The following is a 25,425-nucleotide window of genomic DNA, read 5'->3' on the forward strand; positions in this document are numbered from 1 at the left end:
CACTTCATGAATGAGACGCACTATTCGGAACATCGATCAGAAGCACTTGTTTTATTTTTTAACAGCGAAGCTGTTTAAGCCCGCTGTAATTTGTGGTGCGTAGCCGTGGTAGCCATGGCAACCTGGAGGAAGAGGAGGAGAAGACCACGTGCGCATGCACGCGGTCTCCTCCTCGCCAGCACCCTGCCTTCCCAATCCCTGCCTCTCTTTTCTCCGCGGCGCGCTGAGCCAGGAGAGAGAGAGAAAAAAAGGCAAAAGCTTGCACTAGGCCGCGCAAAGCTCAAGACACAGCGAAGCTGGCTGATTGATATCGAGCGGCTAGCCTCCAACGCGTTCGGCATCCGCAAGCAGCAGCGTTCTTGGCACTGTGCCAACCTTGGTTAGCCTGCCTGCGTTTGTGGCATGCCAGGAGCACTGTCGCTCGTATGCGCCGACGCGTACAGCGCTAGTCACGGGAAATGTCGCAATAGGGAAGGTACCTCCGAAAATGATCGCTCGAGAATACCTTTTTACATGCGTAGTTAAGTTAGACCAAGTTAAGACCTAGCAGCAACCAAGTTCGTACCTAGCAGTAGCAGTCAGTAAGTAAGCTTCACTGTGCCTTAGCTTTGGGCGACCGAGTGCAAACTTGCCTGATTTTTTATGTTTTTCTCCAACGAAAGCAAACCGAAGATGCGCAGCTATAGTGTGCATGACCAGGAATTACACACATACGTTATGAACCTGCGCGATAGAACCTGCACAGTTCATTTTCCGCGCATTATCAGCAAATGCACTGTCTTAACCTAGGCACTAATTATACAGATTGACATGGCCGCGTTGCAAGCGTCCAAGGCGGCACACTGCAAGAACCCATGACAGTGCTTGCTGTTTGCGCGGCTACGCATGCATGCGCGGTTATGAATGCACACAGCATGCAACCTCTAAAGGAGGACCTCATCGCAAGGCGATGTGTCACGTGCAGCCAGCGGTACTTTATTTAAAGAGGCTGCTTGGATCGTATGGAGTTAGTTGGCTCTTGTTGCAAAGCTGAAGCACATTTTGTTCCGGTTTTATTCGTTTCAATCGGCCGTATAGAATCTTTCCGCTGACGTTCTTTTGGAAGGAGATTTCCGGGGATCAACGGAGCGAGGATTTCATGGCGTTGAAAAAGGCGCTCCCGACCTCTTTTTGTTGATCTCGGCAGGAAAGAAGACGGCGATACCGAAGTGCCATTGACAAACACGAGTAGCGAGCTTCACCAGAGGGCGTCGTGGTTGGCTATCAATCTTTCAAAAGCAATGAAGCACAATTTTGCGACGCTGCAGTGGAGAGGCGAGCTCATGTTACGTATTTCAGTGCTCACACAGGAAACCTACGATATATAGAAGGATTAAGTAAAGACAGCCCGAACGACCCGTGAAGATGTTAAGCCGATGTCAAAATAAAATAACTCATATTTTTTCGATATTACGTGTTCTGAGTAGGACCCACCAGATATGTCTGCAGCCATGGCGTTGTGTTGCTGTGCACAAAGCCGTGGTTAGAATTCCTAGCTGCTGCGACCGCATTTACATGGGAGCCGAATGCGCAAGTGCTCGTGCACTGCAGGTAGTGAAAATAAATTTGCAGTATTTCACTACGTCGTTTACAATAGTTCATACGTTGCTTTGTTGTGTTTGTAAAGTAATGACCGTGCGACGCTGTGCACTGCGTGATTATGTGACGCCTTCACAGACTGTGTGACAGATCCCACACATACAAATTTACATTGCTAATGCAGCCATTCTTTGTATCGCATGTCCCGTGCGCGAGCTCTCATCCCCAGTGCATGGTGGCCGAGCGGAGATATCCTCTGTTTAACCTACCTGTTTCCCTTGCTCGTTATCACTCGTTATTGTAATGTTTAGCCCCAGTAATAAATATTTTAGTCAATTTACCAGTCAAAAACAATCAATGAGTTCTATAGTACACCGACAACTTAAACGCTAGCAAAATAACCTGTGTCATGGCGCAGATAATCCCGTGGGAGGAAATTCGCGCTAACATTCTTACAAGTCGTTTCACATGCACCAATCTGTATGAAGGTTAAACTGCGAAATAAGGTAATGCATGTTTCGCCCAGCATATCATAGCAGTGTAGAAGTGCTTTGATTGATTAAATAATTCATTGCCTTTTATTTATTTGTTTGCTAACTTAAAGTTGGTGCACACTGAGTGCTTGCACGTATTGAGGCAGAAAAGGTATATATAATATGCCTGAGCCGGAATTATACGGGAAAATATCAGTTTATCTTTTTACTGCGTCCGTGATAACCAGATCTTTCTGCCATAATAGCATTTCTTCTGGAACCACCATTCGCATACTTATCATGTTGGCGATCGGCGTGGTAACAGTATTATCACCGCGGTAAATCCAATTGCTGAAAACGGTTACTGCGCGATACATTTTGTGAATGCAGGCACTCGGGTATCTCGACACCACGTGGCCACTTGCCTACGCCTCGGAATATTAGATGAGCAATTCTGTTTGTGTCTAGAGCGGTTGAATAGTGTTTGTGACGTTAGTTGTTGCTTCTTCAGTGTGTTGCATTAACACCGTAGGCGCACCGCTCACCTGACTCAAGCTTCGTCAACGCCTAATCTAATGATGATGACTACTCCGAGATAAGTTGACGTATAACTGTTCATTACCGCTGTCAGCCAATGTCAAGTGTAGTGACGTAAATGGATTCACGAGATTAAACTCTATCAACATCGAACTCTGTACTTCAAAGGTATGACTGTTGGTTCACATTTTAGTCATTTGCACACAGAAATGATTACGACCGGTTACGCAGGTTACGACCGTTCTGCCAGATTAGCAGACTCCATCGCTCGCACCGCTCATGCTAATCCCTGTCATTATGAGTTTCCTGGATCGTCAAGTATACCGTCATTTGCCAACTGCCAAAGTCAGTTTGTCTCCGCCTCAACGTGTCATGATACATTGAGCCACCCTCCCCAGCACGTGCAAGATTTCCGTGCACAAGGGCTGTCGGAGTCAGTACTCGTGGAGGTCCACGTGAACAACGATCGCGTATTAAACGAATGTGACACCGAAAGCTCCGATGCCGCGAGCACCCTGCGTGTGGTTCTGTCGCGCAAGTAAAATGGGCCTCGACCCTAATTGCCTCGAATAGGCTCTCGCACGTATGCTGACGATGCTTGGTGCAACTAACAACTCGGCTACGTTGTTTCCTCCTCTCCTTCTTTCTCGGTAGCGAGTCTCCTTGCTCTGCCTTGTGCGGTATGGGAAAATATAATTCTGTGCTCATGCTATAGCTGCGCATTAGCACGGAGCCGCAAACCCGATTCTCGCCTTTGTAAGCAGAACATCGGAAGGCTTGGTAGGAGGCTGCGGAGGAATCGGGCTTGGCCTCCGGGGAACTCGAAAAAACGGGCTACGAAGAAGCTTTGGTTTATTGTTGCAAGATCGCTATTTTTAGCTTTCCTTTGCTCTTCTTGCTTTTTATCCGACCCGAACCATTCATGCAGTGAAGTGGCTTCGAAAGGAGTGGCAAAGATGGGGTACTCAAAAACGATCTGCAAACAAGGCGGGAGATGTAAAGTTAGGAAACCGGAAATGTGTATTTGTCGGAACTAAAGGAGTAGTAATACTGAAATTAGAGAAAGTGTACGCCCAGCAACTTATACGAGACATGGAGAACGAATCGGAACACGTCGTATACTTGTGAAGCTCACGACAGTGCAGATTACCTCTAAAGAAGTTGTTGTTAGGCATATTAGTTGATACTTAAGGCAGTCATCGTAATGCGGTGCTCTCTTTAGACCTACTGCATGAATTACAAGGAAAGAAAAGCGCAGTCGAGGGCGGTAGCTAGCGAACCACGTGGGTTGTGCGATGAAATTTGGAAATATGCCGGCTGAAGATTGGGTCAGCCGGCGCAGCACAAAAGTAATAAGACATTGCTGTGAGAGGCCTTCATCCTGCACTGGGCATAAATAGGATGCTGATGCTGATAATGCTGATGATGTTGATAAAGAAGGAAGTCATTAAAGCGCAAAATGGATGGACACCGAGATCCGTGCTGGTTCCGCGACAATAACTTCCCCTAGCGCCACTTAAGCAATGCGCACTTCATATCAGTCAAGGTACCCGAAAAGACATATATGGCCTCGCAGTATACCTAATAAAGCACTTAACATGCTCTCGCTGTTAAGAACAGCTACGTGCATGAATTGTTCGCTTGCTATCTACACGTGATGGTAGTTGTGATTGTCGGGGATGTCTTTCAAATTATTAAGTGATTGTTAACTGATGGATGCATGCTAACGTACGTTATATTCAGGAAAATGGTGCTCGGGTGGAGTTGTTGCCAGCACTGACTGCCAGGGCAACACCGCCTGCAGCAAAAACACCGACAACAATTATTCCGTTAATGTTCATTGCATGCCCGTTCGATGCTAAACACCACTGCTTCCACGTGAGTAACTTCCCGAGCTGCATTCAGTTGTTCTCGAGTCCTGTTTTGCGCAGCGTCTGGGCTCTGCTTTGGGAAAAACCAAATTCTAGAGCATGGGTTCTGCATTAAGGACGGCGACAAGAAAATTAAGATGTGCTTAGGAGAATGTCCAACACAGTGCGTACTGTATGGGGAAATATAGGGATTTTTCCTTTTGCTAAAATGAATACGTCCTACCCACATATACATGGATCCTGCAAAGTTTTGACTTGCAAAGATATCAGTTACGCTTGGTCGTATACCATATTCATGCATTTCTTCTACACCTGCATAACCAACCTAAATAAGCACTGGAGCACAAAATTCTTCTTCCGCTTCTTCATGTTACTGTTTTGCTATGTTTATAAGCTTTATCTGTACAATGTCTATTCTGTTTAATATTGTGTAGATCACTTACTGTACACATAATATATTCATATGACTGCCTGTTACTTTGCCTAGCTCCTACAGGCCACGCCGCTTCTTAGCAGCATTTTAGGCTCGTCATAGCATTTTGATCTGTTCGTTTATATAGGAAAAAAAAAAGAAAAATAAGAGCTAGAAAATGCAACTGAGTTCCTGATGTATTCTAGCTACGGATTTTTGTCTATCACAAGACACCGAGTCAGGCTTAAACAGTTTACACGTATCGGCACTCGCACTCTAATGTCAGGTCGTTGTACTGCCGTGCATTTTATATGACTTTTCATTGAGCTGCCGTTAGTGCGTTTATGTAACTTAATTTTAAGAGTAAGTGTGCTCTAGATGGTATTGTCGTGCACATTACAAACGTTTTATTGAGCGTAGTTCATATATATTTAGAGTGTACTTCTATGTGAAAAGGAATAACAAGCGCTACTAAAAGACGTTGTCTCTTACATACCACGTGTATCGAAATCAATAGCCCAATCAACGACACAGGTAAGCGTAAACGTCAGAGAGCTAAGCAACTGGCAACTTCGTACACTACGAGCTTCGAAGTTGCTTCGAGGGTGAGGCGTCTGCGCTCTCCGCAAATGCCAAACAATACCTGCAAGAGAACCCCCCCCCCCCCCCCCCCAAAAAAAAAAAAATCGTTTTTTTTTTATTTAGGCGCAACACGATTTGTTGCAGCGTGCGCAGGCTTTTGTTTACCCACGAGATTGACGTCGCGCTTGCCAACTCGCAGCCGGCATTCAAAGACATCTTCAGCCTCTCCTCTCCTATCTTCTTTTCCCCCACTCTCCCCCTCCCTGTTGCCGCTGAGCCATGCTCCATCAAGGGCTGCAGAAGATAGCGCCAACATTTCCCTTCTTCATGAAGAAGCACTTCTCAAAGACGAGTCTACCAGGCTTCCCTATGCTTTCTTCGACTTTTGAGAAACGCCGCTGGAGATCGCCGTTGCCAACACTCCGCATAGAAACCGCCGTCATTTCAAACATTGCCCTCAGTCTCACTCGGCATTTTTCTTTTCTTTTTGACTGGCGCCTTTTTTCAGGCAACGCAGATATATCTAGGAACGGGGATCGTACTGGCGCGATGAGTATTAAACTTCGCCAGACCGTTGTCTTCCTCCTTTCTTTCTCGCGTTTTTTTTACTTTCTTCTTCTACATAAGCTCTCCGATTTAAGAAATTTTTTAAATTAATTCTATAAAAAATAAATTCAATATTCACGTCAGTTAATTGAAGTAACTGCAGAAAGGACGTCCTGCATTGCAGGAAATATTCAGCTTGCCCAAAGGCTGTCAAGAAAACTGCAGATTCCTGATAGAAGACGGCTATAGTTGAAAGAGGTCATGGGTGCGTGGCCAACACAAACTTCACTGGTGCGTGGAGTGCGTGCGAAGGCAGAGTTTCTACAAGAAACGTGAACATCTTAAATGTTATTGGAGACTTTATAAGAATTTTGAAGGTATTACTATTTCTATTTCTTCGACGCTTATTCGGACATTTAGATTGAAGTTACCTACCTTAGTTGCTACGCAGACGCCAAGATGCCTTACAGATGGAGGTGTTCCTGTATGTTCAGAGTACGTTCTTATAATGCGATACATGGTGTTATTGCGGCAGTCTCAACATTTTCTTTCTTTTTTTCTTCTTTTGCTTAATATTAAAGCGATGATTTCTTTGCCCAGCCTACTCTGGTTCCATATCCGTGGGTTGGTCGACCATTTCTTCTCGATGCGCTCGCCTATGACAGCGGCAATGCTGCCGAGAACTGAACGAAGTCATGTATCATTATGTCGTGATGCATCCGACGCCGCATCCGGAGACAACGGCTAACACGACAACGACGGCGACACGACAGCGACATGGCGGCGACGATATGTCATGGCGATCACCCTTTGCCGACTGACATCCAAGAAAGCGACCACGTGTGATTCTTAACGTTACGTAGATCGTAACTATAAGTCCGATGCATATAAGGGCTGTTCGCAGTCATTGATTTTGGGCAATGAAATAGTCACTGGAGTGCGGTAATTATTTTTTCAGGAAGCCTCCTAGGATGCCAACTAAGGTGTGGTTGCCACACTAAACATTTTCACACCCTTAAGGGTGTTAAAATGGGTGTTTTCCGCATTTACACCCCAGTGCACACCCTTTTAGCACCCATTTTGTTAAAAACACCCTATCATATGGGTGTATACGGCACATAAGGTGTGAAGTTGCTCAAAGAAGGGTGTTAAATCGACGTCTGAAGGGTGTTGAACACAAGGATGCATGCATAAATCTGGCCATAAGAACGCGCATACGTCCGCGCAATGAGTCATGTGTCTATGTATGTCATTTTTTTCTAAGGTACCGATGTTACTGGCATGACACGCACTCCAAAACGTATTACCTTGAAAAGTAGACACATTCACTTGCAATTTCATGAAATATCATTAGATTTAGTTATTAGATTGCACTGTGATACTACAGTGCAATTAGACACTTTTAATACAAACTTCAGTAATTGAATGAAAACGCGCAAGCAACTCGCAAAATTTTGCAGGAATTTAGCGGTGCCCTTAACAGCCCAACAAAAAGTTGCGAACCCCGGTGAGATGTCTTTTTAAGCAATTCAAGGTAGTAATTAGACACGCAGGCATAAAAATTAGGCTAATTCACTTGTCAACCAACCAAGTCAGACGATCCTACTTACATAATTGAAGCCCATCATCGATATAGTTCATAAATGGTTCTTTGAATGCCATGAACTGATGCCGCTAATTGCTTCAGTGTAATGAATTCCGGACTATGGAAATATGGAAAACCGAAACATGTACTGCGGAAGAGCACAACTGTCACTCCTTTCGCAGACGCCACGAGTGATGTGAATGCTTGCGCCTCACACGTGGCACGACCAATAATGTAGCGCTCTTATCGAGCCACGATCTCGCTAAAACTTTATGCTGTGACCTGGCATGGTCTCCTTGATCGGACGCAGCTGGTATTTTAATCGTACCAGTAGAAGCGCGCTGACCGGCTCACTCACGGTCAAGATTTCTGCGATGCACTCAAAGTCATGCAGCCCAGACATCGTAAAAAACGAAAAAAAAAAACGTAACGCTTGACACGAAACGTATTCGCCACTCCCAGCTCACCGGTACAGCTAGAGACCACAACGAAGTGGCAGCAAGCACGCGGCCACGCCAACGAACAAAGCTGTGAGAATAAAGGGGCAACGGCAGATAATTTTTATAGTTCGACTGAATTCGGCGCAGCGCGATTTACGCGGCTGCGCCTGGCTGCGCCCTCCCGACTGAAAAGCGACCGGAACTGACGCTACGACGCTTTACCGTTGCCTAGACAACCCGGCGCGTGGCAGGGTGGGAAGGCGGAAGCTGCTACGTCACCTCGTTGACTCTTGCTTCAAAAGATGCGTTGTCTCTTTTTTGTCTTTGTCCGCGTCTCGCGCTCTGGGAAATAATTTGTAAACGTGTGATTGGCTTTATGTGCGGTCTAATCAGATACGTGGTCCGTGCGTTGTGTATTAATCGTGCCCCACCTCAACTCAAAGCCTTGGCACGCGCTGGAAGATGGATCCACGGAAGCAGATACGAGCAGTTGCAACGTGCCCGGTGTCGGCGGTCGGTGTACTACTGTCAGTATGGAAAGTTTCAGGCAAGTGTCCGTTCATTTGGTGTTTCTTTATTTGATTACGTGTTATTGTTGGCTGTAGAATTATCTCATTGTGATCCGATAGCATATTTCACTAATGTAAGCGCAAAAGCAGTTGCACGCAGTACTACGGCAAGATGGCTACCTCGATTGCCCCCGTGTGACTAAGCAAGATGGCTACCTCGATTGCCCCCGTGTGACTAACGTTTCTGTGGCCACGTCGGGCGTGGTGCGCCTGCATAATCCCGCTTTGTTTCTGAGCGCTTGAACTATGGGAAATGTGGTGTTCTTGCGAGTTCAGCGCGGCTTATAGCACGGTCGTTCGTTTTGTGTCGAGTAGAAAAAGAAGTGGCGACTGGCTTCGCCTTTCGAAAGTACCGGCGCAATATTGGCTCTCCTTCGCGCGCCCGCGTACTGCTGCTGCTGCTTGCCGGACGCCTTCTTCAGCGTGTTTTGGGCTATCTTTCTCTCGCCGTTTGTGTGTGTGTGTGTGTGTGTGTGTGTGTGTGTGTGTGTGTGTGTGTGTGGTGTGTGTTAGCGCGCGCGTACGTGTTTTGTAAGCGCTTTACGTGTGCGTCCGTGCGTTTTTGCTGAGCGCTGTGTACGTGCGTTCGTGCATGTTTTTTTAGTGTTTTGTATGTGTGCGTGCGCGCGCGCGTGCTTGTATGCTGGTCTCTATGTGCTTGCGCGTGCGTGCGTTCGTGCGTGTTTTGTGAGCGCTTTGTATGTGCGCGCGTGCCTGTTGTGTGAGTGCTTTGCATGTGTGCGTGCGCGCGCGTGCTTATATGTGGGTCTGTATGTGCTTGCGCGTGCGTGCGTTCGTGCGTGTTTGGTGAGTACTTTGCGTGTGTGCGTGTTTTGTGAGTGCTATGTATGTGCGTGCGCGCGCGCGCGCGTACGTGTTTTGTGAGTTTTTTGCGGGGGCGCGCGTGCTTGTGTGTGTGTGTGTATTGAATAAAGTCGGTAGTTTTACACGCAATAAACCTCTTCAAAATTGGTGCAGCGGCTGTCCCCGCCCTGAAAACCGAGTTTGGTGTCGAGCCACTCTGGAACATATGGAGGCGCCGGAGGACCAGTGGAAGGTGTAAGTTTCCTCCTTTTTCCCTCCTCTACCCTTATGAATCCACTTGCTTGATTGTTATTGTGAAATAAACGTTTCATCAACAGCATAAATACATGAATAAGAATTTGGGAAAGTGTGTTTCACGATTACACTAATTTCGATCGTGAAACGTGTACCTTGGGTTAGCCCACATTTCCTTGAAGTAGGCAACTGCTTATGAGGCGGTGGCGGGCGAAATGCTGCCGCCTTTTCGCCCGCACAAAAAATGTTTTGCCTACAAATGCAAAAACGCCCGTGTCTCGTGCATTGGGGGCACGTTGAAAAACCCCTAGGGGTCAGGATCAATCCAGAGTCACCAGCTATCCCGTGCCCCTTAATCAAATTGTCGTTTTGACACGTAACACTCCCGAATTCAAGGAGACAACTGCTTAAATTGTGAATAGCTGGTTATTTGCGATATTCCGCATATAGCAATTGGTTTAAGCAGCTTTTACTGAAGATATGAAGTGCTAAGATTTAGGTCTCTCTGGGGTGGTTCTCATGCCCTTCGAAAATTGTCCTCTATAGCCCAATTATAATTCGTAGAAATGGAATTTATAAGGCATGCCCTTGGACTCGAGAATGTGTTTTAGCTGTAGGTTTAATTGAGAAGGTTGCAGTGAGTCCAATAAATTTTTTAATGCTTTCTCAGTAGGAGTGTCAAAGTGTAAAAAAAAGCGTATTTGTGTGTGTAAATTGTTGAAAGCGAGTCATGTGGTGCAGGTGTGCGTGTGTGTGTGAGTAAGACTTCGCTCCTCGAAAGGGCAGGACTTGTGTAAAGTGACTTGTTGAACAACACTTTGCAAATTTGGTGAACATGGTTTAAATAATGGATTTGAGACCTGCAAGGAGTTGCGACATTCTAACGCATTCCTCTTGCATTTACCACGGATTTGCCACTGAATTGTACAACTCTCTGGTGCTGTTTGGCCAGAAAGGGGAAGGAAACAATAATTAATCAAATTTGCTTCATTCACACTATTTATTGCCAACATAGTAGCCCAAGTCACTAGTGTGATCGAGTATATATTTGCAATGTGGCACTAAGATTACTCATTACATTCAACTTAGCCGCTTTCATAGCTGGTAATAAGCTTAGTGAGCACTACAAGAAATATTAAACAATAGAAATACCGCTGGCACAGCACTGGCAACAGTGTATGAGCAGGCAAAAGTACATGTGTGTGGAAATTTCAATGCAATGAACTTTCACTGCAACATCTGTGGTATGAGGCTTTTTTTTTCTCAGTAAGCTGTACCGAGTCCATACTTTGATTTTTCTCTTGCCAACCAAAATCACCTTTATTGCCAGTGATCTTGTCTCTCGTTCTGGTAGCATTTGTTTATGTGGAACTAAAAATGTCATTTCTTGCAGGTCATCCAGATGACAGCCTCACAATTCGCAGCCTTTGGGCTCTCCATCAGAAACCCATCAGGGGCAAGCCACTTATGTTTGCCTTCAGACAAGACAACATTGTAAGTAAATATAAGCGTGTAGTCGAATATTCTGAAACAAGTTTCCATTTAATACTGTGAGGCTCCTTTGATAGCCTTAGGTTCATATTTTGTGCAGTTGTATGTATGCAGTTTTTAGATATTACCGATGGCACAGTGCACATTGCAGATATGACCACTATGAAGTATATACTTGCAATTTCATCATTGCCTTTCATAATGAAGTTTTTTTTGTGCAAGGATATTCAGAGATTGGGGCATTTCAGCATCATGTTCTGTATTGTGCATTCAGTGCTCAGTTCAAGTTACCCTCCTCCTACCAATTTATTTGCGGAAAAAGAGTATTTGTTTACCCTCTGCAATACGATTCTTATTTGCTCATTGCGTCAAACTCCTCTACCTTTAATTATCACATAATTATCGCAACCTCAAAATTTCGGCTGTTATTGTTTTGAAAACAGTGTCAAAATGAAAATGTGCTAGATTGCTATCAAGACTGCAAGGGAATTGAAGAATTTGCAAGAAACCGTGGCTTCTTATGGTAGTTGAAAACCTCTTTTCAGCAAACCATGTGCCTATTTTGTTTACTGAGCTGCTCATGAAATTCGCAAGCATGTTTGATTTAACACAGTCGTTACAGGAGAAGAGAAAAAAAAAGATTAACAGGAGCACTTTTCATGAGGATGCAATGCTTTTGGATATTCTCCAGGTGACAAAATGTAGATTTAGGAGAGAGAGAGTGACCTGGAATCGGAGAGGGTGGGGCAGGGAGCCAATTTGCAGCCATTGTGACTCATGCATGTAGTGGAAACACAGGATGAGAAATAGTTGTGGCACTGCGGTCTAGTAAATAGGTCAGCACTTACATAAACTCCCCCACAGTGAGAGGGAACGTAGGATATGTTGTCCAATAAAGATGGTGCTTTTAGGAGACAGCAGGAAATTTTAGGCTCTAGTTGAGCAGCTACAATATGAAGGACCACGTAAATTGTAGGAAGCCAACATAAACTGAGTAGAAGGACATACGTCACTGTTCAGAGCACGAAGTAGAAATTCGGAGCATCAGGAAGGATTGTAAGTATATATAAGGGAATAGTACTTCTCAGCGTATTGCCTAGCTAACAAGGGCAAAAAATAGTTGGAAGGACGTTCCATATTTTCCAGCGAAATGTGCTGAAACACTGATTCTTACTCAGTCAGTAAAGAAATATACAACAATAAATAAAAATAACTACGTATACAGATAAGGCCTTATAGACTGCAGTGGAGAGTTGGACATTGTTGAGCTAGATGCAAGTACTGCTTTGCTACTGTAATGCAGGGCAGGTGAGAATGCAGTTGGGGGTTTCGTTATTTTCGTCTGTTGTGCACTCTCTCTGTACAATAGTGCTCTTCGTCTCGGAGTGTATGAATGTTGCATTCAAAACAATTCTCATGCCTTGAGCACAGCAGTCTTATTGTGTCTTCTCCCATGAAGTCTTCTGCTGCAGTGCTTCTGAAGTGTAATGCACAACTACATTGCAGATTTTATATTGTGAGTTTTATATTGCAATCACATCCATGCTCCTGGAGAAATGCCCATTGCTAAGAGATGTCGTTGGTAGAGTCTACATTTTATGCTCTTATTTTCCAAAGTGAAAAAGCTACTGTATATTCATTTTTGCTTCTATGCCATTTTGTATTCACGATGACTTAGTGATCGCGGTTTCTAAATTTGAAAACTGGAACTTTTGCCCAATTGAGCTGTGCCTTGTGTTCGGTCACAATAATTAGGGGTGTTGTTTTCAGAAGCTTGTTGCCTTATCAAATTCACTGCAGTGTATAGGATCGTAATGAAATGTAGAGTCAACTCTCATGATTCTGTTATTCTGCTAATGCAGGAAGCAGGATTCCAGCACAGCCATCTCCTGCACTTATGGTCAAGATGCTCAGACAATGGGGTCCCTGTTCCTTGTGGTTAACCGTGAACAGTATTCTCGCTTTTATGAAAGCTTAAGGTGATTTCCTGTATAAATTTTGTACTCAATAGAATTTGTACTATAATTTTGTACTATAGAATTTTGCAGCTCAAATGTATACACTTTATTCTAATTTGAATCAACTAATATATGCTGTTTAATACTTTTATACTGTTTGATACAATCATTTCTTGTTGGAAAATATTAAGCATGATGTTTAACATTTATTTATGCATTACTGGCTGATGCATGATGGTCTGTGTTTAAAAAATGTGAACTCACACATTTGAAGCTTCATTCATTAACTATAGTATGGCTGATTTAATAAACATTATTTGCTCATTTATGTACAAGCCCTAATCTTCCATTATCGCACCAAGTACAAATAATTTAGAAATTGGCAATCTATCATCCGCATGTGGCCAGTAGAGTACCTTAATGAACAGTGGTTTGTTTTTATAAGGCCGCCATTGATACGGCACTTCGCACCTAAACAGTAATACATCTGGCATATTTAGGCTGTCTTGCAGTAGGAAAAAAAAACATTTTCAAGCAACATATTTTATAACAGACCATGCATTGCCTTCGCATTACAAAATTTAAGGAAACCAGAATTGTAATTGGAAAATCTGCTACACAGCATTTTAGCTCAGAGAACTCTATTTACATTTGAAAAAAAAATGATTCAGGTGGGAAAATTTCTTGCTCAAGGAATCTTGTTGAGGAGCGAAAATTCATCTTGATGCTCCTGGATCAAACCTTATTTAAAGCAAGTTGATGTGTGAAACATACGGCGTTTCAGTATATCAAAAATGTGCGCCAGTCAAGCTTTATATCGACTTTCCAAATCAGCTTTTCACAATGATTTGCCATGACATTGGTGTACAAAATAACAGGGTGTGTTTCTTGTGTGCTTGCTGTGCATTTCATGTACTTCCCTAATTGACCTTTGCAATATATATATTTTTTTCAAGGCCACCAAAACTAGAATTTTTGTACCTGAAATTTAATATTGAAAATTTATTCCTTTAAGTGGCACCAAACAGGCTGTTTTAGGGTTACCATATATACAGGTTGTTTCAGTTAACTTAAGCTAAACATTAAATAAATGCAAATGCTACGTAGCTGGACAGAACGAAGGTAATGTTGTTCGCCGTCGCTTGGAGATACTCAGACTATTTTTTGTACTCGGCCTAATTCGATAATTAGACTTAATTATTTATTCAACTTCTCAATTATTATAATTAGATTAAAAGTGTCAATGAGTAAATTGTAGAGCAACATGAGAAACTCCCAATACAGCTTTCTGTTGCTCAATACGTGCAACATAAAATGGTTTTTCCGAGCGTGAAAGAAGCCCGTGAATATACGCAAAATTCTCGTCCGACTGGCCGCTCGAGGCACTTTATGTGTATTCGCAGGCATCTTTCACGCTCGGAAAAACACTTGTGTTGCACGTATTGAGCAACAGAAAGCTGTATCGGGAGTTTCTCATGTTGCTCTATACAATCTTCTAATTGACACTTGTCATCTAATTATAATAGTTGAGAAGTTGAATAAATAATTAAGTCTAATTAGGCGGAGTACAAAAAATAGTCTGAGTATCCCCAAGCGACGGCAAACAATATTACTTTGGTTCTGTCCACCTACGGAGCATTTGCATCTTTTTAAAGTTTGTCCCAAGTTGACTGAAACACCCTGTATATAGGACAGATTTGATCAGTTATATTTAAAAAAAACATTTTTGTAGGAAATGTAAATTTTCATGTACTTACAAATGTATTTGGTGATTGCAATTTTAGGTTGTTATGTATGTATTATGTAGTTATGTATTCTAGCACGGAATAAATATATTTACTTTCCTTGAAAATGCAGTATCATATATGTCTTGCTGGTTCGTATTACATTTTATATGGATATGTAAAGCGTAATAACCATTGATGTAGATATACACGCTCAGAAGTTATAGTTTGCTAGGTTGCGTTTGTGCAGTGAAGACAGGTTTGGCCCTGAATTACTAATATTTATTGTCATCCACACGTATAAATGTTGTGTATGCCTATCGAAACTTCAAGCTTGGCTATCGGACACCGTGCTTGGTAGCTGAACTTGAACCTTCTGGCACACACGAGTTATGCCTGGATCGCTCTATATAGTCGTAATTCAAGGTATGTACAGCTGAGCCTGCCATCCCTATACTGTAGAAATAAAGGGTGTACACCCTTTCAACACCTATGAAAATGGGTGTTAATGAGGACTAACACCCTTCATAATTTTTGCTGGACACCCTTCCTTTAGGGTGCTATAATAGCACCCCAACTGTAGGGTGTAGGAAACAGCACCCTTAGGGTGTCCGTCTGGCGACAAACTGATTTACACCCTTAAGGGTGTTAAAATGTTTAGTGTGTAGAGAAGCCATTGCTCAGGGTGCTGGGCATGTGGCTGCAGTTTATCCAGCGGGCTACCCACCCGTACGCTCCTCCAAACCAGTGTCAAGGCGATATCACGCATGATATTCCGCGTAACATCCAAGAATAGAGGCATGAAGGAAGGGGGACACCCTCCGACTGGTCAAAAGCCTATGCCGGGAGTCCTTGCTTCGCCCCCCGTTTGCTTGATATAGTAGTAGTTCTGATTTTTCCGGAGAGCACTCGAGGCCCCTTGGTTCGACGTAGGTGTCTACTGTCTTTATTGCTTCCTGTAAGGTGTCTTGTATATCCCCATCGCTGCCGGTGGGTACCCAGAGTGTGAGGTCATCCGCGTGTATGGTATGCTGTAGTCCTTCTATTTTCTTTAATTCTCCCGGAAGTCCGATCATGGCTATATTGAACAGGAAAGGGGAGAGCACCGATCCCTGCGGTGTGCCCCTTCCTCCCAGTTCGAGTTCATTCGATTCTATTGTACCGATTCTTAGTTTTGCCGTTCTGTTTGAGAGAAAATCCCTGACATAATTGTATGTCCTAGAGCCAATTCGCAGTGTTCCGAGGTTTTCCAGGATGGCACTGTGGTGTAAGTTATCGAAGGCCTTCGTTAGATCAAGGCCTAAGATGGCTTTTGTGTCTCTCGACGATCTACCGGCTATGCATCCTGCAGGAAACGTCAGTTCTTTATCGTTCATCCCCTCTGCGTCCTGTTCAACCGTCACGTCCTAGTTAAGAGTAAGATCGTGCGCTCTCTGTGAAACAAATAGGTAGGCCAGCATTGGAAACAATGCTTTCGGAAAAACGTGACCTTCGCAATTTCGGTTTATAAGCTGCGGGCCTACGTGCGGTGCTTGACGTCATGGCTGAAAGGGCTTGAGTGCTTTGCCAACGCCTCCTTGATAGCACAAGGCCTGTGCACTTCGATCCGTGACGTCATGCTACCTTGTCCGACTGCCATAGAATCTAATGTCGATGCTCCCGAGTTAGCCGCGGTGATTTTGACGTCACCGCCTTCGTCACGCCGGGCCTGACAGTGGAAATTTTGGTGCAAGCAGCGTGACGTCATAAAGCAGAGTGCACAGGCTTTCTATCTATAGGAGGCGTTGGCTTTGCGTTCTCTGTGAGGCGAGGGTTTATCGTGGCACATATTTATCATAATTCTGCTTGCCCACTGCCTTTCCTGTAGACGTCATTGCCCTGTACGGCGTCATTCTTTTGCTTTAAATACAAAGCTTTAAATACAAACGATTCAACGCTTCGAAGTTGCTGCGTTGGCGCGGCCACAACTATTTTCGTTGGCTGCCTCGCCTTCAGCTCTGTAGGAGAAATTCTCGCGCATGCTCCTCGTCGTCGTTTCTCTCTTAAATATTTCTAGAGCCTTGTGATGTTGTGTAGCCCTTGACCAATCTCGTCTGAGCAATTTAATATTGTCTTGGCACTAATGAACGCAAATAAACCGACAGTTTCAGTCGCTTTCTGTAATGTGCACTGCAGTTAAGCACTGAATAAACCTTTGCGTACGGCTGGAAATATTGATTGGTGGGCGTTTACGTGCCACCGGGGATTCGGAGTTTACTGTATCTTAGAAGGCGATAGTCCGACAGAGACTACGTTCATTTCCTCAACGTGCAAGATCTAAGAAGTACGTACATACACGCCTCTTCAAGTTCAGAACCTTTGGAAGCGTGATCACTGCGACTAGTGGTTTAAAGAATTCTGCGGTTTTACGGGGCAGAACCTCCATCTGATTACGAGGCAGGCCGTAGTGGAGGACTGTGGATTAGTGTTCACCGCCCGAGGTGTATTGACGTGCAGCCAATGCACGGAACGCGAGCGCTTTTAGATGCAAAGCAGCTTATGGTCGGGGCTATGTCACTCCCTCCCTCCCTCCGCCGTGCGGCGTCCACACCCGCACTGCGCATGCGCATCCTCTTCCCCCTCATTGTCTCATCTCCTCTCCTCTCGGCATTCCTTCTCTCCTCTCCGACGCTCCTCTCCTCTCCGGATTGCGCAACGAATGGCAACACCTGCGGCTCCGCGCGCGATAATGCGAAGCAGCTTAAGTTAGAGGCGCGACGGTAGGCGCTGCATACTCCGCTGGGGGGCGCCACAACGCGCAGAACGCAGAACAATTTTTGAAAAAGAAAAATAATGAGAGGTATACAAAAATGCTAGATAAAGAACATGTATAGTATACCTGATTAAATCAAGCAGGCTAGGTGACTATTTGTCGCCGCCCCGTTTCAAAGGGGATGCCAATAAATCATCATCATCATCATCATCTGTTGTCGACGCCGTCGGCGTTTTATCCGCTTTCGCACAGAACGCGCGTGGCGTTGGTGACTGTTGCCGGTGCCTCTGGGGGCGGCTCGGAGGTTTTCGACGAGATCAGCCATCACTCGTCGAGCAGCGTCGGAAATCTTACCTACGCAACGCCGCGATGAGTGCCACGGACAGCGTCAACGCCAGTGTCAGCGCCGTGGTCGACCCATGGCTGCTTCGCATACTACTCAGGGTTCCCCTACGGGAAGGTGGTGTAACTTTTTCTTTTTTTTTTTCATTCCGAACGCATCGGAGTTCGGTCGTCGTGGCCGGGATTCGACTGATGATTTGACCCGCGCATTAAGTGCAAACCGTCAGGGCCGGTGAACTACGCAAGCAGGTACTTGAGCTAAAATCTGGGCAATCGAGTGTATAAAGCTCTCCTGATTAGCACGCAACATGGACCCTAACCTACACTTCGGAAGGAGGAAAGGCGTAGGCTCCAGACAGGCACTTACACGAACCTACACGTATTACATCGCATGCACCCCAGAGCCTATAGGGACGAATGCCCGTGGTGTGGGGCCACACCAACCCTATACCACATTACGTGGGAGTGCACGCTACACAACATAGAACACCATGACACGAACACCACGAGGGAGCAATGGGAGGCACTGCTGTCCAGCTCGACCCTCGACGACCAGCTCAAGCTGATCCAGAGAACAGAGAAGATGGCAAGAGCCAGCGGAGCCCTGGACTAGGGGCCCCGACCATTAGCGATGCCCCATTGGGGCAAGACAAAACTATCTTTGGATTAAAGTTTATCTATCTATCTATCTATCTATCTATCTATCTATCTATCTATCTATCTATCTATCTATCTATCTATCTATCTATCTATCTATCTATCTATCTATCTATCTATCTATCTATCTATCTGATTAGCACCCGGGTGCTAATCAGGAGAGCTTTATACACTCAATTTTATTCGAAGCGGCCGCTTCGGATGCGTAATTCGAAAACAACAGCGACGCACTCTGGTCGTCGGAATATCGGGGGGATGCGTATCGCCCATTCTTCTTGTGCATGCTCCGACATTTCAAGGTTTAATGCATTGAAAGAAACAGACTGCGATTGAACGAGTAGCGTAAAACAGAATTATGATTATACTCTCATGAAACAACGATGAAGCAGCAAAACTCGCGGTCGCTCGATCTGTATAGGGCTACGCTGAACGAGAACTGCGAAGCAGAGAAGGGGGTGCGAGCAACGTCAGTATCGGGTGCCGGCGGCCTCCTTGCGCTTGTTGAGCATGTAGCAGGCGGCCGTGACGGCGCCCAGCACGAGCAGGACGGCGACGGCCGACACGCCGATGATGGCGAGCTGGAACTCCTGCTCTCCGCTGTCCTCGCACCGGTGGCTGCCCGGGTTGAGCACGTGGCCCGCCTTGCAGACGCAGCGCCCCTCCACGCACTCGGCGTTGCCGTCCAGGCAGGCGCTCGTCGACTGGCACGTGGACGCGTCCGGCTTGGCCACGCAGTGGTCGGACTCGGCGCTGTAGCCCGTGCGGCATCGGCACACGTGCTCCTCGCACTGCGACCCGTTGTCGGCGCCAGCGCACTGCGCGCTGTCCACGCACGCCTGCTCCAGCTTGGCCAGCTCCAGGCAGCGCATCTCCAGGCTCGAGTAGACCGGGTGCGCGTCGTCGCACTGACAGACGCGCGCGCCGCCCCCGGCCGCGGGTTCCCTGCACACGCTGTGCTCGAGCTCGCACTCGCTGCTCGCGACGCACGGCTCGCCGATGAGCTTCTTGCCGCCTTCGAGCCGCTGCGTGATGGTCATGGGCGTGCTCAGGTGGAAGACTCGTTCCTCGTCGAGTCGCACCTGCAATCAGTCAATCAGCCAGCCAATCAATTTATTTCAAAATTAGTCGATTGCGCAACGTGGCCATCTCACTTAAATAAAACCGACAAGAAATGTAGAAGCGCGCGCGCGCGCGCGCGCGCGCGCGCGCGTGTGTGTGTGTGTGTGTGTGTGTGTGTGTGTGTGTGTGTGTGTGTGTGTGCGTGCGTGCGTGCGTGCGTGCGTGCGTGCGTGCGTGCGTGTAAAAGCTTTCACGATGACGTACCAACAAGCCCAAACTGCAGCCCTTAGCGCCTCTGACACCACAGGTGATGACCGCTGTGCAACGAACGAACGAACGAACGAACGAACGAACGAACGAACGAACGAACGAACGAACGAACGAACGAACGAACGAACGAACGAACGAACGAACGAACGAACACGTTTGATTAATTTTCTTCTCCACAACTGCCATTCGCCACAAGAAGAAATAAAGAGAAATGAGGCGAAATGCAGAAAACACCCGTGTACTTACATTTAGGTGCACGTTAAAGAACCCCAGGTGGTCCAAATTATTGCGGAGTCCCCCACCACGGCGTGCCTCATAATCAGATGGTGGTTTTGGCACGCGAAACCCTATAATTTAAGGGTGAGTCTATTTCTCCCGACGCTCACCTCCTATTGGCGCTCGGAAGTCATATGACAAACTGCCGGGGAAAAACGTCCTGCAGGTGCGCCCTAACCTAACATCACATAACCTAATTTCACCTAATCTAACCTAACCTAACATAACCTAACATCACATGCCCGAACCTTCCAAGAGCCAATAGGAGGTGAGTGCCGGCAGAAATTCGTTGCAGAAGTTCTCCCGGCTGCCGGGATAATAGTCACTGCCATAATTTAATTAAGAAATAAAGAGAAGGCGGGAAACAAACCTTGCAGCGCACCATGCTCGTGTAGTTGAACTGCGCCTTCTTGATGGTCAACGTGCTGCTGTAGCTGTCCTCGCCCTGCGAAGTCTGAACGACGGCGAACGGCTCCCCGGTGACGTCCTGCTCGTACATGAACCAGTTCACGGCCGTCTTGGAGGCGTCGCTGGCGCGCACTGTGCACACGAAGGTCACGTCGTCGCCGACGTAGACGACGTCCTCCTGCGCCGAGATGTGCACCTCGGTCTCCTGGCTCTTCTGTTCGTCGCACAGGGTCGCAAGAACGGCGAGAACCAGTAGGTACGCAGCGAGCGTTAGAACGGAAGGACCCATTTTCTCTCTGCGTACGAACGAGAACCGCAGCCACTACGGCGACAGTTTCTTCTTCCTCTGCTTCTGCGCAGTGCCGCGTGTTTAGAACGTGGCGATGGAGCCATTAAGTGGCAATAGCCCCATGGCTCTCGGATACAGAGAGCCTTCCCGCCGTAGGAACGCTCGCTTGCTTGCCCCTGTTCCCTGTCTCTGCATAAAAAAAAAAAAAAAAAATGGTGGTGGGATCGAACCTGTCTTTCAGCGCAGAAGCCGAAAGCTCTAATCATAAGGTCACGATTTTTTTTTCTATTAGGCCACGATTGTTTCTTTCTCCTTTATTGCCTCGTTGCCCTATACATCACCAGAATATACTGTATGCGAATACAGCCGTTTATAGACTAGCGAAATTAATGAAATTGTTAAAGAAAAGAAAAAAAAGAAGAAACCCATATCATTAAAAACACTCACACACTCATATGTTTAAGGGAGTGCGTGGTACAGTCCTCTAATAAATGCCACGTTTTCTACGGCTAGAACTGAGGGCACATTTATATTTGCATGCCGCAGCTTCATCCATGTTTTCCATCAACTATGGAGGTCCAGAACGTAGGGCACTCCACCCCTGTTCTTAACAGGCAGGAAACGAATCCCATCGTGGAATATTGGTAAGTCTTTCTTGATTATACGCTGCAGGACGTCCTAGTGAAATATCGGGTCCCAAGAGTCTATAAATACGTGTTCCAGTGTTTCAGGCCTAAGTAATTTGTCGTCCATGGTACAAATATTTATTCATCGTTCTTGAAGCCAGGTTTGAACGTATGAATACGGTCGTCATTCTTTCTTTATGCTCTCGTGCTGAAGCCAACTCTTTGAATCGCTCGGCGCGAGCGTCACGGGCCGGTTTCTCGGCTTCATCGCCTTCGGTATTGGCTTACATTCCCCAGTGCTTTCCTCGTAGTAGCCAGTGGCGGATCCAAGGGGGGCGGGGGGGGGTGATGGGGGGGAGATCGCCCCCCCCCCCCCCGGAGGCCACTAACTAATCCAGCCAACCCCCCCCCCCCCCCCCCCCCCTTCTTTTCCACCACCCTCGACAGCGATTTTTTGGCACGGGCACGTGGAATTTTTTAGGCCGCTGCGGCGACCATCGCGCTGTCCGCGGCGAACAAAGCATGCACCCTTCACTTCGACCTTTTGGTCAGGGGCGAAACTGGCCGCAACCTCTGCCTTTGTGGTAGCGAGCTTATCGCTTCCTCCGCACCCCCAATTTCGCCCCTTCAGAGAGAGAGAGAGAGAGAGAGAGAGAGAGAGAGATACAACTTTAATGGTGCCAGCAATTCACGAGGGCGGACGCAGCCTCCCTCCGCCTAGCAGACGGCCGAGATCCCCTGGGTCTCAGCGGCTGCCTCGGCTAACTGGACGGCCCAGACCTGGTCTTGCTGGTCTGAGCTGAGCAGCAGGGTCTCCCACTGCTGCCAGTTTTGAATTTTGCGGCCCTCGAAAGGAGCCGCATTCGAGCATGCCCATAGAATATGTGGCAGATCCGCCCTAGATTTACATAATTTACATTGATCGGTGTATTGCCGTGGATAGAATCTGCTGCAGGCCACCGGGTTTGGATACATGTTTGTTTGCAGGAGGCGCCAGGCCACCGCCTGTTTCCTGGTTAGCGCGGGATGAGCTGGTGGGTACCGGGCCCTTCCCAGCCGATAGTAATCGGTTATTTCTTTGTAGCTGACCATGCGGTCTCCTCTCGTTCCCGGCTGGGCGGGCTCACTTGCTCGGCGAGTAAGTCCTCGAGCTACGTTGTGAGCCGCCTCGTTGCCGGGGAGAGAGGAGTGCGCGTGTGCCCAAATAATTTGGATCGTCCCGCGATGACGGTCGCTGTTACTATTTAGAATTTTGAGCGCCTCTGGCGAGATGCGTCCTTTCGCGAAATTGTGAACTGCAATTTTGGAGTCGCTTATGATCACTCTCGCTTTCGTGGAGGCCACCACTAATGCTATGGCGGCTTCCTCCGCAACTTCGGCGTTGTCCGTTCTCACGGTGCCGCGTTCTCACGTTTCCGGCGAAACCCTCGGCAGTTCCATTGCCAGATCAGATATTCAGTGCTATTTTTATTCGGGGCCATGTTGCTAATTGATGCCCCCCCCCCCCCCCCCCCCCCCGGTGGCCATACTGCTGTCCGCTACGGTGGGTCTCTGGTATGGTTTCACATTCTTTATAGGCCCAACCGGTGCGGGCCGATTTTCTGCCAGGGTGTTCTCTAATGCTGTAGTTCGGATTTCGAATCTACCCATTCTGTTTTCAATTGCTTCCATGCGTTGTCCTAGTCGTTCCATCTGCGTATTGAGCATTTCGAATTGTTTCTTCATTAAGTCTGCTAGACTCGAGATTGGTTCGTCCTTAGTCTGGTGCTGTTCTTCCGCCTTCCGCTTATGCGGCGGGGCCGGTGCCGGTACCGGCGCTGGTGCCGGTGCCGGAGCGCTTACCTGCATAGGTGTGGGGTTAGTCGTGACTGCCCTACCGCTGACGGATGGAGTACGACTCCGATCTCGTGTCTTTTCTGCTTCTAGCTGTGCTATTTTAGCTCGAAGGCCTCTATTCTCCTGTAGTACCTGAGCTAGCGTTGCCTGAATTTGAGCTAATTGTTGCTCTAGGGTGGATCTGCCACAATCCAGTTGTTGTTGGGCGGGCGGAGAGACCCTGTCTGCCCAGCTCACCTTGCTTTGTCTTGCTGCTGCGGGCCAGGTCCCTGCTGCTGCCGCTGCCGTGGTGTTGCCGCTGCAGACCCGGAACGAGTCCTTGACCTGGACGGCGTCCGGGATCTCGATCGCCTACCGCCGTCACCGCCGCCCTGGGGCAGCCTCGGGTAGGAGCGGGAGCGGCTCCTGCTGCTGCCGCCGCCTCTGCCGTTTCCGCCGGCGTCAGTGCTGTTGGGGTTCGGCCGCTCTCTCGAGCGGCTTGTCCGGTCTTCGGCGCTGAGTCTCTGCTGCTCTTGCCGGGTTCTCTCCCACTGTCGTTTCTTTAGTAGATAGGGAGTCCTGAAGATTTCCGTGCACTTCTTGTCTCCCGTGATGTGTTGCTTGCCGCATAATTTGCAGCTCGGTGTACATTGGTGTTCTTCCGTTGGGTTCGGTATGCCACATCCGCGGCATTTCTTGTTGTTTGGATTGGGGCACACGTCCAATCTGTGGCCGATGCGCCCACACTGTTCGCACACTTCGTGTTTCTTCTTGTGTAGTAGGCAGCGGTATTCAGCGCCACGGTAGTACACGTAGTGGGGGACGTGTGTCCCTTCGAATACTATAACGATTGAGTTTGTGCGGCCCATTCTTCTCGCGTGTAGTATCGTAGGGTTTCGGTCGGTGACCAGGCTCTTCTCGATGATTTCTTGGCTTTCATTCTCGGGTACTCCGTGGATAAGCCCTTTCGAAGTATCCTCCGGCGCCGTTACATACGCTGCTGCGGCATAGGTCTGGTTTCTGATCCGTATTTATTCAAGTTTGCAGTACTTAATGGCGTTGTCCTTGACTGGGGTGCTCATCGTTAGTGTATTCTCTCGTGCGTTGATTCTAAGCGTGTCATCTCTCGCTGCTTCATGAGTCAAGTCGGCCCCAAGGAGCACGCCGTCCCTTACGACAACGGTGTGCAGTCGCGCCGCATCGAAGCCGCCGCGCGGGCGGATGACGATCTTCAGAGAGTAGAATGTAAAGATTTCACTTCAGAGAGTAGAATGTAAAGATTTCACTAGGGTACTGTAGGTAGAACCCATTTGTTGTTGTTGTTGCCTCATTTATTACTACGTTCTTCCGTCTCCTCCTCGTCGTCTTCTCTTCTTCCTCCTAACTGCGCTGACGATGTGGTTCGCCACACATAGAAGGTCGTTTAAATAAGCGGGGCAAATGCTGCATGGCCACCCTACTTGAGAATGTGGCCATTGCAGAAAGGTCTTTCTCTGCTCTAAGCAGTTTGAAGACTTTGATGCGTTCTCAAATGAGCGAAGGGCGGTTGTCTAGACTGGAATTGTTACATACTCATAGGGACATTGCCATTGACACGACAAAAGGAATTCAGCGTTCGCAACCAAAAATAGCGGACAACGGAGGTTAGAGTTTGTGATCTAAGTAGCTTGCATAGGTTGGGTCTTTACAAGATTGATTGTCGAACATGCCAACCCCAATGCTTTTATAACAAACCTGTTAACCTTGTTATCGCAAATGGACATCTTTGTTCCTTATAAATATTGTCTTTCCGTTGTATGTGCTGCTTTTCGATTCTTCTGGTTTCGTTGGTTAAGTTTGTCGCCTGTTCCGATGTAGTTGTATGCTTATTTTTAGTAGACGGTATTGTAGTAGGTTTGCTTCTGTCTACATATCTGTATAATATATTAATTTTCTTCTCCCAGAGTTTACTTGTGGTCCATGGCTCATGAGTGTTACTTCCCTATATAGGCAAAGCTCGGCAGGGCTTTTAGGGCAAATGTTGAGATCGCCGCAATCTCCTGGTTAATGCTGCTTCTATAATTTTCCCAATTAATTCTTGTGTTCCTATTTGTAGACGATATTATC

General features: G+C 47.0%; 1 protein-coding gene and 1 long non-coding RNA gene across 2 annotated transcripts; one reads left to right on the plus strand and one right to left on the minus strand.

Annotated features, from left to right (window-relative positions):
- Nucleotides 1-9,568: 9,568 nt before the first annotated feature.
- Nucleotides 9,569-14,917, plus strand: LOC125943666 (uncharacterized). The gene is made up of 3 exons (XR_007465827.1): nucleotides 9,569-9,652; nucleotides 11,046-11,146; nucleotides 13,006-14,917. It is a non-coding gene; the product is annotated as an uncharacterized LOC125943666 (long non-coding RNA).
- A 3,903-nt stretch (nucleotides 14,918-18,820) lies between these two features.
- Nucleotides 18,821-20,902, minus strand: LOC119440438 (uncharacterized). The gene is made up of 2 exons (XM_037705347.2): nucleotides 20,552-20,902; nucleotides 18,821-19,655 (listed from the first exon to the last, which is right to left on the minus strand). The coding sequence occupies exons 1-2, from the start codon at nucleotides 20,876-20,878 to the stop codon at nucleotides 19,044-19,046; spliced, it is 939 nt and encodes a 312-aa protein (XP_037561275.1). The 5' UTR covers nucleotides 20,879-20,902; the 3' UTR covers nucleotides 18,821-19,043.
- Between the last annotated feature and the right edge of the window lie 4,523 nt (nucleotides 20,903-25,425).

This window comes from Dermacentor silvarum, chromosome 2, assembly GCF_013339745.2.
Source record: "Dermacentor silvarum isolate Dsil-2018 chromosome 2, BIME_Dsil_1.4, whole genome shotgun sequence".
Taxonomy (NCBI): Eukaryota; Metazoa; Arthropoda; class Arachnida; order Ixodida; family Ixodidae; genus Dermacentor; species Dermacentor silvarum.

Excerpts from the sequence above, each read along its gene's own strand:
- LOC119440438 (XM_037705347.2), bottom strand. The coding sequence starts at position 20,878 with ATGGGTCCTTCCGTTCTAACGCTCGCTGCGTACCTACTGGTTCTCGCC. Across the intron at positions 19,656-20,551 it reads CGAGCATGGTGCGCTGCAAG|GTGCGACTCGACGAGGAACG; the intron begins GTTTGTTTCCCG and ends GACTGATTGCAG.